Source organism: Rhincodon typus, chromosome 1, assembly GCF_021869965.1.
Source record: "Rhincodon typus isolate 14 chromosome 1, sRhiTyp1.1, whole genome shotgun sequence".
Lineage (NCBI taxonomy): Eukaryota > Metazoa > Chordata > Chondrichthyes > Orectolobiformes > Rhincodontidae > Rhincodon > Rhincodon typus.
In genome coordinates this window covers 37296575-37312901 of record NC_063332.1, presented here as the reverse complement: position 1 = coordinate 37312901, position 16327 = coordinate 37296575, and the positions used below count along the sequence as shown (strand labels likewise).

Below are 16327 nucleotides of genomic sequence, written 5' to 3'. Positions count from 1 at the left end.
CAGGGGCAGAAGTAGTGGCCACCACTAAGGAGAAGGTGCTGGGGAAGCTGAAAGGTCTGAAGGTGGATAAATCACCTGAACCCGATGGACTATACCCCAGAGTTCTGAAAGAGATAACTGAGGAGATTGTGGAAACTTTGGTGATCTTTCAAGAATCATTGAAGTCAGTCAGGGAGTACAAAATTATGCAAGTATTCTCTGTTCTCTTTACATACTACTTCCTATTTCAGTGTTTTAGCGTAATGTGTGAGTCGGGAAATAAGCTATTCAAGTGTACGTGTTAAAAGAATTTAAATTTTGCCTTTCCTTTGTTTTTAAATTTTGAGTTCGTCTCTCTCTCCTGCTCCCCTGCATAGCATTGAACAAATTATCAGGTTTAATTCAGCAGGCATTGGGTGAAGCTTTTGCTGCTCTTGCCAATCAATGTGTTTTAACCTTCAATTTGATGAATCGTCAGCAAGATATTTCTATTCAGAGACGAAATATCTTTGAAATAACTCGAATTCAGTATAGATTGAATCCTTGTGGACATTTTTTGAGTGATGTGCATCAATGCCAATTTGAAGCTAGAGTGAGGTTGAATCAAACTTCTCACTTAAATTTATTTATTCCAATAGTCTAGTTAAGATTCAGACTCTCATTTTTCTGATCATGCAGCATTTGTGTTATCTATGCGAAACAACTTTTCTACAATAATGATTAAAGGAAGTTTAAAATTCCTTTGTAGATTTATGACAAGTTAGGAAGAAAACATCCCTGAAAAGTGTTTGTGTATTGTCTGTATAAATAAACAATTCAGTTCAATAGCGTACTTGGCAGAGTAGTTGTTTAACACTTATTTACAAAGAAATAGTGGTCTTTATCTAGATTTATTTGCTGAAATGTTGTCAGTAATAGTAAAATTTAAAATCTAGTTGCACATAGCCAACAAATAACATAGGGGTTTCAGGACAGAATTTCAGTAAATCTGAAGTTACAGGATGTGGTAGAACTGGACTATGATATAGAGATATGATTTGGCCCCTGTCCTGAAATGATACAGTTTGTCCCTATTTCCATTGAGTTTTTTTCCATTTACATTTCTGATGAAAACTGTCCACTAAATATCCTGTTGACAGTGCTGCAGAGCCTCTAACTGGTGTGAAGGTGTAGTCAATAACAAACTTACATGTGAATCTTGCATTATTGGTGCAGCTGTGGTATTTATAATAGGAATGTTGACATGTTCAGATGCAACAAAAGTTGATGGTGAGAAACTGAGTTGAGAAAGTCATTTGGAGGTTCATTATGTACTAATGGTAAAATATCAGAAGGGGGTCATTGCTATTTTGTTTAAGCTGCTTTATGTACTATTTGTTCTGTTGCTTTGAATATTTTTTTCTTTTTCTTCTATTTCAGCTCCCTCCAGGCGAGCTTGACAATATTATGAGATACCAGCAAGAGGTGCTTAGGCATGTTGGTGAATTGAAGTGAGTGATAAATGGTTTCTTAAAAATAATTTTGATGTGAAGCTTGGTTATTTCATTTTTAATTGTATTATGAGCCATTTAAATCTTGTGTTCAGAGATCCTACCTTGTGTGCAGTGAGTTACTGAGGAAAAAATGTTTTTAGTTTTTCAGAGCATTCAAAAGAATTTGAATATAAAAGTTAAACATTTGTATTCTTGCAAATGTCCTGATGAGTGCAAAATGAAAAGCTATGACAAAATGTCTTACTTTTTGTTTCACTTTTACCTATACTCAAAATTCTGTACTATCAAATAACTGTGTGTGTTGTATAGTCCCCAACCCTCCCAACTATCGACATCCTTTGGGTAGAGAAAGAGGTTTCATCCTTGACCAGAAACGTAACTGGACCTGTGGCAATAATAAAGGTCAGTGGTTGGATACTCTGAGGACAGTGACTCTTCCTGATTCCCCAAAGCCTTTCCATGACATGCAAAGTCCAAATCAGGAAAGTGATGGAACAATCTCCTACTTGCCTGAATTAGCGCAGCTTCAGCAGCACTCAAGAAACTTGACACCATCCAGATCTAAGCAGCACTCTTGTTTAGCACCACAACCAGGACTGGGGCATCATAGCTGCAACAGATATCAAGATGCACGGCAGCAATTTGCCAAGGCTTCTTTGATAGCACCTACTGAACCAGTGATATGTACTACCTATAAAGACAAGAACAGCATGTAAACGAGAACACCGTTTGTTATGTTTGATCCAAACCATATATCATCTTAACTGTGAAATGAACTGCTATTCTTTCATTGACACTAGTCAAAATCCTGAAACTTACTTGCAGAACAGCACTATCTGGGTTGTCCCTTGCATTGACTGTAGTAACCCAAAAAGCAGTGCACTACCACCTTTTTAAAGAGGTGATAGGACTGGGTGGTAAATATTGGCCTTACTGGTAACATCTACTTTTAAAATAATTAGACACAAACAACTTCCCAAAATGTTCTGGTGACGAATCATCTGATTTGAAACATTAACTCTGCTTTCTTCCCACAGATGCTGCCAGACCTCCTGAATTTCTCCAGCAATTTTTGTTTTTGTTTCAAATCAGCAGCATCCACAGTTTTTTTGTTTTATTTCCCAAAATTAATGTTGTATTGTTTTAAACAAGAGTGGGAATCTTTTCAAGTTTTCTAATATAATCATTTATGTGCCCCAATTGATGAAAAGTTATGCAACTTCAGTGAGCAACATTATAAAGAATCAATTCAATCACCAAGCAAGTAAAAAGACCTTTTGAAAGAAGTGCCAGTATTATCACTCATACTTGTGCTTTTGTGTGAATGCAGTGCATGTTTTGCAATTTGGTTCAAATTTCATGCAACATGGTACAAATATTTGTATTGATATGAAAAGAGACATACTGTTGAAGTTTCTCATTTTGCACTCAGGACAGGTACATGAATTTCAAATTTCAAAGGGCACAATAATTAAGAAAAAGGTGCTGAACTGCTCATTAGTTGGTATGTCAACCTTCATTGATCAAGGCCATTGAGAATAAGCCAAGGGACTATTATCTCCAATACTTGCATTTAATTCCAAAAATAGGTGCCATGCATGCACCTGTTTCTTTTTCTTGCAGAGTTTAAGCCCCTGTGTATGAAAGCACATACCTTTTAACTAGGTCTTGTAATTAAAGCATTTCTACCTCTGGGCCAGAAGATTCAGGTTTGAATTGTGTGATAGAAGTTATTGGTCATAGAATGCACATTTTGAGATGTAACTAAATAGGTCAATTGTCAGCATGTAAATTCTTCCTGCTGAGAGCAGGAGAATTTCCTCGTCAACCATCCTGCAGAAGGCACTGGCAAACCAGGAATTTTTGGCCACTCTAGATAATTCAGGAAGTGCTGCCCAATTACAGTATCATATTTGACATTAGACTTGTTCTGAATTTTGCAAGTGCTGGCAAGTTGAGTACCATCCTTAGTCTGCCTATCGTGAATAGCTGAAAAGGCGTACTGCTTGAGATAAACTGTCAGCCATCCAGGTGAATAGATGATTGCTCGCAATGTATATTACATACTTCAGTCTGGGTCTATATCTTCATACCTAAAAAGTGTTCTGTCTAACTCCAGAGTTACTCTAAAAGGATGAGAGATCCTAAATGTTTCAGCAATGGTTAAAGCTAGCCATTTCATGTTGCTACTATGCGGAAGCAACATGAGTGGTATTTTCCACTAACCTAATGTGATGTTTATTTCTGTCACAAAAATGAGCAATGTGGCGTATGAATTTTCGTACTGTGCTGGTGTAATGCTAGGTCAGCACTTTGTCCAAATTGCACTCTTTAACACCTTCATCTTTCATCTTCTAGCCACCTGTCCTAATATCTGTGCATGTGGAGCTGTGTTAAATGTTGTATAATTTTGCCTGAAAGTTTGGTGGAGGTAGATGCTCTCACAGCATTTAACAATCATCTGGGTGAACACTTAAAATACCATGGAAGAGGAGGCTATAGACCAAGTGCAGATAAAAGGGAATGGTGTAGTTTGGTGTTTGTTGGTTGGTGTGAATCTGTTAGGCTGAAGGGTTTGTTTCTAAACAGTATGACTGTATAACTCTAATGCTTCGAAAAATACCTTGCTGTTTCATGACATAAAGGTGCTACATGCTTCATATCTGATTCATTTTGAATGATGCTATGGGAGATCTGTTAATGAATAGAAATTTTTAATATGTATAATTGACAGTTTTTAAATATGACTCATTCTAATATTACAAAAAAAAATGTTTAAACTGATGGGTTAGCATAAACTGAAATTCTGTGCTTCAGTTAGGTAATTTAGATTGCCGAAAGGATTAGATGAAATCTAAGGCACAAAGTCCTGGCTATTTTTGTAGCTTTCTCATGGTCGCAATGTGATCAGATGTTGTACTTCATTGAATAGCTCTACTAAATTAAATTTTTATCTGTTAATCATACAGTAGAAGCCTTGGAAGGGGAGATTATCTGGATAAATTCTTAATGCTCTAGGATACATCTCGTAGGTGGCTTCACAATTTTTCTGAAGGGACTAGTGTCATTATTTCAAAACATTGTGGGCAGAGTTGATCTTTCGTTTGAAACTAAAATCACTGCTGCAAAGCCTTGTTGCACCTTGGAGCTTTTTTTTGTTAATTTATGTTGTAGATTTGCCCATTTAAATTGGTTCCAATCTTTTCATCTACAGAACCACAATTACTTTATTTTCAGTACCTTTAAAATTCCTCAAAATTTTCAATTTTATATTAATTATTCTGATGTGAATTTTGCAGACAAGACCAACATTTATTGGCTATAACTGATGACTCAAGGCCACTTCAGAGGGCTTTGCTATGTTTATCACATTGAACTGGAATTCATTTTGGGTCGAACTGAATGAGGATGGCTGATTCTCCTTTCCTAAAAAACATTTGTGAATGAGCTGTTTTTCATAATTTAATGATCCTGGACTAGCTTTTTAACTTCATAAAACCAAATTCAATTCTTTTCAAAATGTCATTTTGGAGATCTAATCTAGATTTTCTGGATTATAAATCCTGTAATTTCTACTATCAATCAAACAAATGCATGCCTTTTTTTATTAGTCAGCTACAGTTAATCTAGTCCCCTTAATGCTAAGCCAAATTACTTTGTTTTAAAACTGTTCTCTTTATGTTGCAAAGCTTATATTTTTTTTAAAGGCAACACGCTTCACCATTTGCTTAGGACTAATATTTTAATGTGCAAGAATTCATCCAAGTATAAATCGTTGTCTTTGTGTAAGTGTATTCCTGTCATTTTGTGGGACCAAAACACACTCTATTTTAAATAGAGAGTTAGGCAGGTAATAAAAGGTAAATTTAGAAACAATGTTTGGAAGCTATTCTTAAACCAGAGAGTGGTTAACATCTGGAAGATTTTAGTTGGTAGAATGACAGTGAACACCAAAGAATGAAACAATGCAGGATAGGTTAATTTAAATGAGCTCAATTACATTTTTCTCCCCTGTCTTAAGATCTTAACTGAAAATCCTTGAATGCAATCGGTCTAAGTTAGTGTGAATGTAAATACATAAAGCATGGTAAATAAGGCCAGTGAGCATCAGGTGCAAATGGCCACATGGGGAAAATTATGTTATGATATTGAGACCTTGCTGATAAAAAGCACACAGCTGGGCACAGTTGAATACAAAATGGGGAAGGAAATGGAGAAAGGATGACTGTTGATTAAAGAGAACGTTGGTTTTATCGAGTCTCCAGGAAAGAATAAGAACAGAATCCATTTGGCTAGACTCGATGATTACCATTGCATCTCAGATGTTTTGAAAGGAACTTGAATAAGTGCAAATCTACATAGCAATAACAGAGGGCTTGATTTTTCCAGTCTATTGTGGAGTAGTCACAATTTAAATGGACAGAGAGGGAGATGGCATTTGAAGTGTTTGGAAGAATTTTTTCGACTGTCTTTTGCCAAATGAAGAAGGTGACATTTCTGGATTTGGTTCTCAGTAATGAGGTGGATCTAGCAATGATAGAGGAATGTTTAGAGATTAAATAATGATTTAAATCATTATTTTAATAGTGATTATTTAATTTGTCTATTGAAAAGAACAAGATGTGACCTGAAGTATAAATACTTAACTGGAGGAGGACCAGTTTCTGAACACCACTCTCCTAGGCAGATTGGAATCTAAAATTTGCAGACATCTAGAAATAATGTATAGTCTTACGAAGAGGTGGTTTGGGTCAATTCCATCCAGGAAATGGTAGCCACTGGCAGCCAAAGCTCCGTATTGATGGTGTAAGATGCAACTGAGGTACGGTACATCATACAATAATTTTATGTTTTATTCAAGGGATGTGGATGTCACTGGCTCGGCCAGTATTTAATGCCCTGTAGATGTTGGTGGTGAACTGCCTCCTTGAACTACTGTAGACAAACTAGTGTTGAAACACCCACAATACTATTAGAAATTCCAGGACTTCGATCTAACAACAGCAAAAGAACAGTTATATAGCTCTGTGACTTGGATGGAAACTTGCAAGTAGTGATATTCCCAAATATCTGCTGCTCACGACGTTCTAGATGGTAGAGGTCATAGGTTTGACTTTGAAAGCTGCTGTCAAAGGAGTTGCAATGAGTTGCCTCAATGCATCTTATAGATGGTGCATAGAGCTTCCACTGTGCATTGCTGGTGGAGGGTCTGAATGTTTAAGGTGATGTGCCAATCAAGTGGTCTGTTTTGTGCTAGATATGTTGTTGGAGCTATACTGATCCAGCCAAGTGGAAAGTATTCCATCACCCTCCTGACTTGTGCCTTGTAAATACTAGACAGACTTTGTGGGGATGGGAAGTTTTACTCACCTCTGGTCAGTACTAATGGCTCAATGTTGGTCGTCGGTAACCCCAGGATGTTGATGGTGTAGAATTCAGTGATGTTTTTGCCATGGAATGCACTGGGATAATGGTTAGCTTCTGTCCCATTGGGCAAAGTTATTGCCTGGTGCTGGTATGGCACAGATGTTGCTTGCCAGTTATTGGCTAAAGTCTGAATGTTGTCCAGCTTCTGCTACATATGTGCATCGTCTGCTACATCTCACTTCATGAGGTCAGCCATTTACAATGTTGGTCCAAATTGAACGAAAGAGGTTAGAAACTGCATGGCAGTACTTAAACAAGCAACAGTGTGTAGGTTGTTGTTTAGCAAATGCTACGTGATAACTCTGTTAATCTGCCTTCTATAAATGTGTTAATAGAGAGTAGACCAGATACTAATTGACCGTTTTGGATTTGTCCTGTCTTGCTGCCAGGACATATTTGGGCAACTTTCCACATTGCAGCGTAAATGCTGCCGTTATAGATGGACTGGCACAGCTAGCTCCAGAGAACAAGGTTTTGGTTCTAGTGCCAGAATATTGTCAGGTCTGATAGCTTGTGCAGTATACAATGCCTTCAGCCATTTCTTGATATCACTTAGAGTGAATCAAATTGCTGGCGTCTGTGATGCTGTTGACCTCCAGACAAGGCAGATCGAATCATCCACAATTGCAAGCTTAAACACATCGTTACAAAGTTACCACAAATGCAGAAATTGCATTTTCTTAATCAGATTAAAACATACCTGCACGAAGTCCCAAGATGCTGCTTAGTATATTTTGCTAATAAAAGGAAGATGGTGTTTCCTCAGTATATTTCCTCTATATCAGAAATACAGTTACTGATATAACACTGAACCACTTTGGGATAGATATTTTCATATCAATCTGTAAGTAATGTTATTGCGCCTCTCTGGAACAGATAAGACTTGAACCTGAGCCTCCTGGTTCAGAGGTAGGGATACGACCACTGCACTTCAAAAGCCCCTCTTTAGGCTGTCCTAAGGTTTGTGAAAGATGCTATACAAATACAACTTATTTGCAATGCTAGGAAGAGCCCTCAGTACAGTGTATTTTAGCAAGATTTTTTTTTTTCTATTTCTTTGGACATTGTTTTCAAGATCAGCATTTTTGTTGCCCAATTCCAATTGCTATTGAACTGAATGTTTGCTGGAAGGCATTCAGAAAGAACCACACTACTGTGTGTCTGGAGTCACATGTGAGCCAGACTGGGTAATGATGGCAGATTTCCTTCCCTCATTGACATTTGTAAAACCGAAGTTTTTTTTAAAAAATTCCTGGTCACCATTACTGAGACTTTTAATTATAGGTTTTATTAATTGAATTTAAATTCCATCAGCTGCCATGATAGAATTTAAACCCATGTTCCTGGAGCATTAGCCTAAACCTCTGGATTACTAGTCCAGTGAAATTATTTCTAAGATCCCAGCTTTTCATGAAGTTGCGGTTACATACCAACCAATATGTGAACTAGGAACGGGACTAAACTACTCAGCCCCTTGAGACTATTCAGCCAATCAATAAGATTGTGGCTGGTCTAATTGTGACCTGAAATCCACATTCCTGCCTACCCTTATAACCTTTGACTTCCTCATTACATTTCTGTCATGATTCATTAGTAATCTTTTGTGTACTTAAATAGCTGCAATCCAATTAGAAAATACACGATTTCCATGATCATATAGCATTGAAAGACACTTGCTCTTCAGATCACTTATCAGCATTAAGTACAATTGTAGCATGTAACTTCTAATGCTGTTCATTGAGGTGTAGTTTGTTATTACAGACAATTTGTACCGTGACAGCACTATTGCTGATTGAAAAGCAATGGCCTAAGTAGTCAGGTTTCTTGAGCAGTAGTTCTTATTTTTCTACTTCCACAGACATTCAATTGTGAAAACATTTATACTTTTAAAAAATTGCAGTTTTCAAGAATTTGGAGGCAGCCATGGCGGTATAATTATTTAAAGTTATTATTTTTGACAAAGGTATCCATTCTCTTGATTTGAAGGTTGACTTTACGATTGCAAAATGAGTAAGACGAAAAGGAATTTTGTTTTTTTTTGGTATTTTGGAGTTGCTGATTCAAGATAGACACACAGTTCTTAGCATTTTAAAAATTGGCTGTTTCGGCATAAAGCATTCCCAATTCTCTATTGTGTGGAACATCTGCTTCTGTTTGCTGTTGTCCAATCTATTGGAAAATTTTGGAGAAAATGTGCTTAATATTTAATTGTTTATGCACCTCAAAGTATAGGCTCTGTTGTGATCTAAAAACATTGTACTTGTTCAAAATGGAGAGAATCTGCTTCATGTTATGAACAGGTAGGTTGATGTTATTTGTAAATGATGGATAGCTTATATTTGTCATGTCACAGAATCCTGTGTTTTTACAGTGCATTAAATGTTGAATTACTGGGACAGCTGAGCAGAGACGATCGTCTCTGAAAAATTATAGATTAGACAAATCAGCAACCTTATTACTTGTTCATTCGACAGACTTTGACTTTAATAATCTTGACTTTTATTTGAAGAAATCAGATTAGATTTCCTTGTAGTTACCGTCTTATCTCATATTTATCTTTTATTGTATATTAGAGTGCATTGTAGGGATGGCATGTCTGATCACAAAACTTACTGGATTAAAGAAATCTCTAAAACATGAGCAACAATTTTAGTCATAAGTTTTAAGTCTTCACAGAGCAAACTTCGTTTCGTTTCTAGTGGATTTGCTTGTTGAATGCATGAGATTTATTAATCGTTTTAATAAGAACAGCAAAAAATATATAGAACAAGTTGTAATTTTGAAGACAACATCAACTCTTATTAAGTAGTGATCTCTATTAGAAGGATTAGGAAAATTGTCATCTGTATTGCTACCAAATTAAACTTTATTGCCCAAGAGAGGCTTGGGGCTTTATATCTTGTATGTACTTGGCCCTGGCATGTGGGAGTGAATAAATTACATAGAAGAAGGTGTTCAGATTCTTAAAATTACTGTACTCAATATTGACTCCTGAAGGCCGCAGGATTCCCAAGAATGAAATGAAATGCTGATCTTCCAGCTTGTACTTGGCCTGGAAACATGGTGATGTGTTGAAGTGACAGGCAACTGAAAGCTTGGGGTCATTTTTCCAAACAGAACAGTATGTGTTCTGTGAAACAGTCACTGTGTCTGGGTTTTGCCTCCCCATTGTAGAAAGTTCCCAATGGACTTGATAGAGTAGATATCAGTGGCTATGGCTTTTGATTTGTACAAATTCCAAATCGAGATTTGATAGATTTTGGAGGTATTTGAAATAGTTACTTAGAACAGCACGTTCTCGACCCAACCAGTGACCGGCTATATTGAACCTGGTAACCTGGTATTGTATGATAAGGCTGGATACTTAATGATCTCATAGTGAAGGCACCCCTAGATGGCAGTGATCATTGTGTGATTTTGTTTTTGCATTTGGTTTGAGGGAGAGTGGAATGTGACAGATTTTTAATGTAAATAAGAGCAAAGAAAACACAAAATTGTGCAAAGATAGAAGACATGTCAGAAGATTGGACAGAATACTAAAGCAAAGAATTACTACAAATTAATAAAGCTGAAAAAATATTGTTAGAGAACACTAGCCAGAACTATAAAAACAGTAAGAGTTTCTATACATTATTTTGAAGAGTAAAGTGAGCTTTGATCTTTATAAAAAAGGAATTAATAATGGAAAATGAGGCAACGATGGATGAATTGATCAGGAATTGTGCATCAGTCTTCCTTTATAAAGTATAAAAGTAACATCCCAGAAGCAACTATAAATGAGGAAATGGGAGGAAGGATCCAACTTGCATGGGTTTGGGCAGCACGGTGGCTCAGTAGTTAGCACTGCTGCCTAACAGCGCCTGGGATCTGGATTCGATTCCACCTTCTGGCGACTATTTGCGTTGAGTTTGCACATTCTACCTGTCTACATGGGTTTCCTCCCACAGTCTAAAGATATGCAGGTTAGGTGGATTGGCCATGCTAAATTGCCCATAGTGTCCAGGGATGTGCGGGCAATATGGATTAGTCGTGAGAAATGCAGGGTTACAGGGATAGGATAGGGGTGTGTCTAGGTGGGATGCTCTTCAGAGGGTCAGAGTGGATTCTTTGGCCTGAATGGCCTGCTTCCACACTGTAGTGATTCTGTGATTCTATCAGTTTTGACTACTCAGTCCCCACTATCATCTGACTTCTCTTCGTCCCTGGCTTTCTATCAACAATCTCCATGTCTACCTATTTCTTGTCCTCCTCCACACTTCCACCTCCTCGCACCGCCCCCCCCCCACCTTTTTCTCTGGGCTCTGTCTCCACCTATCCACTTACTCGTAGTTCTGTGCGTCTTTCACCCCTCCCCCGCCCACCCCACACCAACCATATCTCCTGTCATTTGCGTCAATACTACCTTTTCACTGTTGCATTAGTTCTGAAGAGCTATCAATGGATTCAATGTTAACTGTGTTTCTGTCCACTGATGCTGCTAGACCTGCTGAGTTTCTCTGGCAATTTGTTTTTCTTTGTTTCAGAATCTTCTCTTTATTGTGAGGGGAATTGAATACAAAATTAGGAAGGTTATTCTTCAGTTATACAGGGCACTGGTGAGATAACATCTGAGTACAGTATATGTGTTCGTCACCTTGTTTAACAAAAGAATCAAATATGTTGACAGTTCAGAGAAGGTTTACTGGGCTAAAACTTGGAATGAGTGGGTGGCCTTTTGAGGGGAGGCTAGGTTTGTATCTGTTGAAGTTTAGAGAGCAAGAAGTGACTCGACTCAAACATATAAAACTCTGAGAGGGTCTTGGCAGTAAATGTGGAGGGGAAGTTTCCTTTTCTGGGATAATCTAGAACTAAAGGTCACTGTTTACAAATAAGGGTTTGTCCTTTTTTTAAACAAGAGATTAGGTGAAATGTTTTTTTCCAGAATGTTGAGAGTCTTTGGAGCTATCTTCGTGAAAAGACAGTGGAGGCATATATATTTTTCAGGCAGAGGTCACGAGATTCTTGGTAACCAAGGGAGTGAAAGGTTGTTAGGGTAGGTAGGAAAGTGCGTTTGGCATTACAATCAAATCAGCTATGATCTTATTAAATAGCAGAGCAGGCCTGAGGTGCTGAATGGCCTACTCCTGCTCCTTCTGAACAGAGTGACGGACTTGCTGAGCCATTTCAGAGGGCAGCAAAGAATTGCCCGTGTTGCTGGGGGCCTGGAGTCACATAAGTCAGACAAGGTAAAGATAGCAGATTTTCTCCTGTAAACATATTTAGTGAAACAGATGGGTTTTTATGACAATCAACGGTAGTTTTGTGATCAATATTACTGAGATTAGTTATTAATCAATTGAATATAAATTTCACCAGTTGCCAACCCATGACCCCCAGAGCATTATTGGCCTGGGACTCCAGGTAATAGTCCACTGACATTATCACCACACCGCCAACTCATCTCAATAAACCTAGACAGAAATGTGAATAAATATGCACGTCAGTCATGCTGTAATTGAATGACAGGCTGACTATCTTATTCTCATTCCTGTGTTCCACTAGCACTGATGAACAGAGAAATTCTGCAATTTTGATGCATATTTTGAAATGTTTTCAGTAAATCATTTTCAGTCATTCACGGGATGTGGGTGTTACTGGCTGCACCTGCATTCATCGCCTCTCCCTAATTGTCCTGTAGAAGGTGTTGGTGTGCTCACTTCACTGCTGCAGTCGTAGGGGTTTGTGGACGTCCACAGTACTGTTAGTTTCCTAGATTTTGTCCCAGCACCAGTGAAGGAATGGCGATACATTTCCAAATCTGGTGAATGGCTTTGGAGTGGAACTTGACAGAGCTTCCGAAGATCAGTCATACTTGACTAGAAATATTAACATTGTTTCTCGATCTACAGATGCTGCCAGACCTGAGTTTATTCAACAATTTCTGTACTTGTAACTCCTTAATTTATTGCTTGTGCTTCTAAAGGTGAAGTCCATAGGATGTGTATAAATCTTCAGTCTGATCATTGCTTTCATTTGAATTTGGAAAGTGTAAGAAATGGATCAGTGATTTTTAAGACAATTAAATCAGGATCGAATACACTGGATCTTGCCATGAGAATTTTTGCCCACAGATATTGTGTGCATGTTTGCACTGGAAGTAGTCAGTTATGAAAACAGTGATTATGTTACTGGATTGGATATCCAGATCCAAGCTTCCCAATTCTGCTCCAACAGCTGAGGAATTTAATTAATTAAATCTGAAATAACTCTAGAATTAGTAATGATGAAATAAAGATATTAGATTTTCAGAAGAAGAACTGTCTGGTTCACTAACAGTGTAGCCTATACGTGATTCCAACAATGTGGTAACTCTTAACTGCCCATTGAAATAGCGTACCAAGCGATGCCATTTCATTCAAGAAGGTGACTCACAACCTTCTTGCAGGCATCCTGGTATATCCATGAAAGATTGAAACCGTCTGTCAGCTATGATACATAGTTTATTAGTTCTTGCATTCTAAAATATGGAATACAGAGAGGAAGGAATATTCATTCTAACTATAGTGTAAATAAAGGTTTACCCAGGCTTTATCTGGTTCTGATTCTGTCTTCTATTTGTCAGAAGGACTTTCTTCTATTTTTGACTCCCAATAAGTTCTGCATTGGTTTAACTTCAAATCTTTTACACCTTTTTTCAGATATGTTCAATTTTTGCACCTGTAAACATTTTAAAATGACAATGAAATGTGAAATGACTGAATTCTTTATAGCTATAAAGTGAAATCCATGCCTGTACTAACACAATTGCTACTTACTACACGGAAGATTTTTTTCCTCTTTGCTCTACTAATGCTGTTTTACAGCGTGAGTAAGGATTTATGAGGACCCAATTTGAATGAAATGTATGGTTTCAGACAGATTACTGAGGAATGGTTTGAAGATCAAATTCATGATTGTGTATTATGTTAACAGACAGGGATTAAAGGCCTGATAAAAATGCCTCTAGCTTTCATTTTAATCTACTTTGTACAATGTTTCTTTGCTGTTCCAATCTCTCAATGGCTTTTATTTGTTAAAATCGTTTACTTCCATTAAGAATAAAAAATTCTTAGTGGACTTGATGGAGTTTTCTTTTTAATGATCTAATTAATTGAAGTGTCTGTTACCTTTTAAAAATGGAAGGCAAGCATTTTAAACTCCCAATCTGTGTACTTCTACTTTTTGCAATGATTTTCTTTTTCTCTACTGATACACACTAAACTATTGTGTACTCATTTGAATCAATATTTTGGTATAGCTAGTTAGATATTTTCTTATAAGCAATTTGATCCTTTTATTCAGAAAGTATCCGGCTTTTGGCTTCTTTTGTTTTCATTGGAACAGTTAAATTTCTTGAACTACTTGGTTCCTAGGGCAAACAATTAGCCCTCGGTCGTAAAACTATTGTTGTTTTGATGTGTATACTTTTCTGAAGTTGAGATGTAGATGCAAGTGTTCCACCCCACTACCAAATATCTCGGCAATCTTGAAAGATTGTCTTCTCAATTGGATTCATTTTGAGTAGAATATTTAAATAAAACTTCTACACAGACTGGGTGAAAATGTTTTCCATTCTGAGGGTTAATGGAGGCTACCCATTTTCCTCCTCTGCATTAGAATATTGATTAAACATAAACAATATCCATTTGAACAAAATTGAAGAGATCTACAGTGATCTGTTTGTTGGGTCAATCTGAATGAGCTGAGCCATGATAAATTTAGTCTATGAAGCTTAAATTGCAAAATTAAATGAAATTTATCTACCTGCAACGTGGTGTCAACTTTGGCAGTCATGGTAGTTTTAATGCCCAAGTCAAAGTTGAGAATTCAAGCCCCACTCCAGAGACTTCAGACACAATCTAGGCTGACACTTAATTGTAACAGACTATTACTGCAGTAACTGAAGTTCAAACCTACCATTTATTTTCTCGGATGGATGCAAGAGATGCAAAGGAACTGTATAAAGAAACAGAAGACTTCTCTTGGTGACCTGGTCAATATTTATTCTTGCGGAATAAAATATGGAATATCAAGAGAAAGGAATGTTCATTCTAACTGCCAATCTATAGTGTAAATAAAGGTTTTCCCAGGTTTTTAGAGAAGCACAATATCTGGTTCTGTCTTCTATTTATATCATAAGGCCATTTTCACTTTTTGGCTCCCAGTAAGTTCTGTTTTGGTTTAAGTTCCTCATCTAGTATCTGAAACAGATGTGGTGTTGTGGGACCTGGTGTGCAAATTGGCATTGGGTGAAGATGATCTATGGATGTCTTTTTACTTTGTGACACCTTGTCAAATGCCTGCTGGAAATCAGGTTAATATACAAAGAGCTTGTGATCTAAGGAGTAACCGAATAGAAGACCAATCCTCTCTCCACTCTAACAGGAACAGATTAGACATTCTGGAGTGCCACAGGGATCAGTACCAGGGCTTCCAACTATTTATAACTTGGATTAATGTACCTGGATGAATGAACCAAATGTGCGGTCACTAAATTTGCAGATTACATAGGGGGAAAAAAAAATAACAAAAAGAGTCTGAAAAAGGATTTCTTGCACCCACCTGACCTATCCTAAACACTGTATTGGTTACTTGGCTTCTTTGCACCCTGGCATCTTACCCAGATGGTACCCGAACCCCCCTCTTACCTCGCATATTTCATTTTGACAGCTGCTATCAAACATTGCTGTCTGGGCCTTCAAATACCTGACTACAGCATCTGACTGCTATGAAAAGGGGGCTTGGTTTGCCCTCCCCCGGACAGTTCTGCACCAAGAGAATGTCAGAATGGAAGTGCAGGCCTGCATTTCTGAAGGAGCGCTGATTGGAATGCCCTGTTGGAAATGCTAAACTCTGTCCTTTTGTAAAGAAAGAAGTGATGGAGTGGCAATCTGCGGGTGATTGTAACTTCTTGGAAACTCTAGTCCAGTATATTCTATATAGATTATTAAATGCAACATATCTTTCAAGTGTTCTTACTGATCTATTGTATCTGTTTATAGGAATTCTGTAACTAATGCCCTGAACCAAGCAGCTCAGCTTCCAGGTGGTGCAACAGGAAGCTATGAAACAATTCAACATTTCCATGAAATAAAAGAAAACCTTCATACTGTTAAACGAGATCTTGCTGCATTAGTACAGAGAAATGTAAGTCTTGTTGTAAATTTAATGCTTTGTGTAGAAGCTTATTATTCTAATATTCTGCAGGAAAATATTTAATGACCCGAACGAACTTCAGTTTAGTTAGTTTTGCTTTTGTATTGTTCAGAAAGGAAGCCTCAATTTATGGTCAGAAATCCTTACGGGGCTGTACGTGATGAAGTAATGTTCAGAAACATAATCTTGGGTGAAATTGAGAGAACCGTGCATGTAAAAACCATTTATATTGTTGCGAAGGAGTAAATTTAAAC

At 37.4% G+C, this 16327-nt stretch overlaps 1 protein-coding gene across 1 annotated transcript in view; it reads left to right on the top strand.

The window, feature by feature from the left end:
* Nucleotides 1-16327, top strand: part of lman1 (lectin, mannose-binding, 1) — a 63319-nt gene that overhangs the window by 39675 nt on the left and 7317 nt on the right. The window contains exons 10-11 of the mRNA XM_020517081.2: nucleotides 1399-1469; nucleotides 15920-16064. Of these exons, the coding sequence (XP_020372670.1) occupies nucleotides 1399-1469; nucleotides 15920-16064 (216 nt within the window). The remainder of the gene's footprint in view (nucleotides 1-1398; nucleotides 1470-15919; nucleotides 16065-16327) is intronic.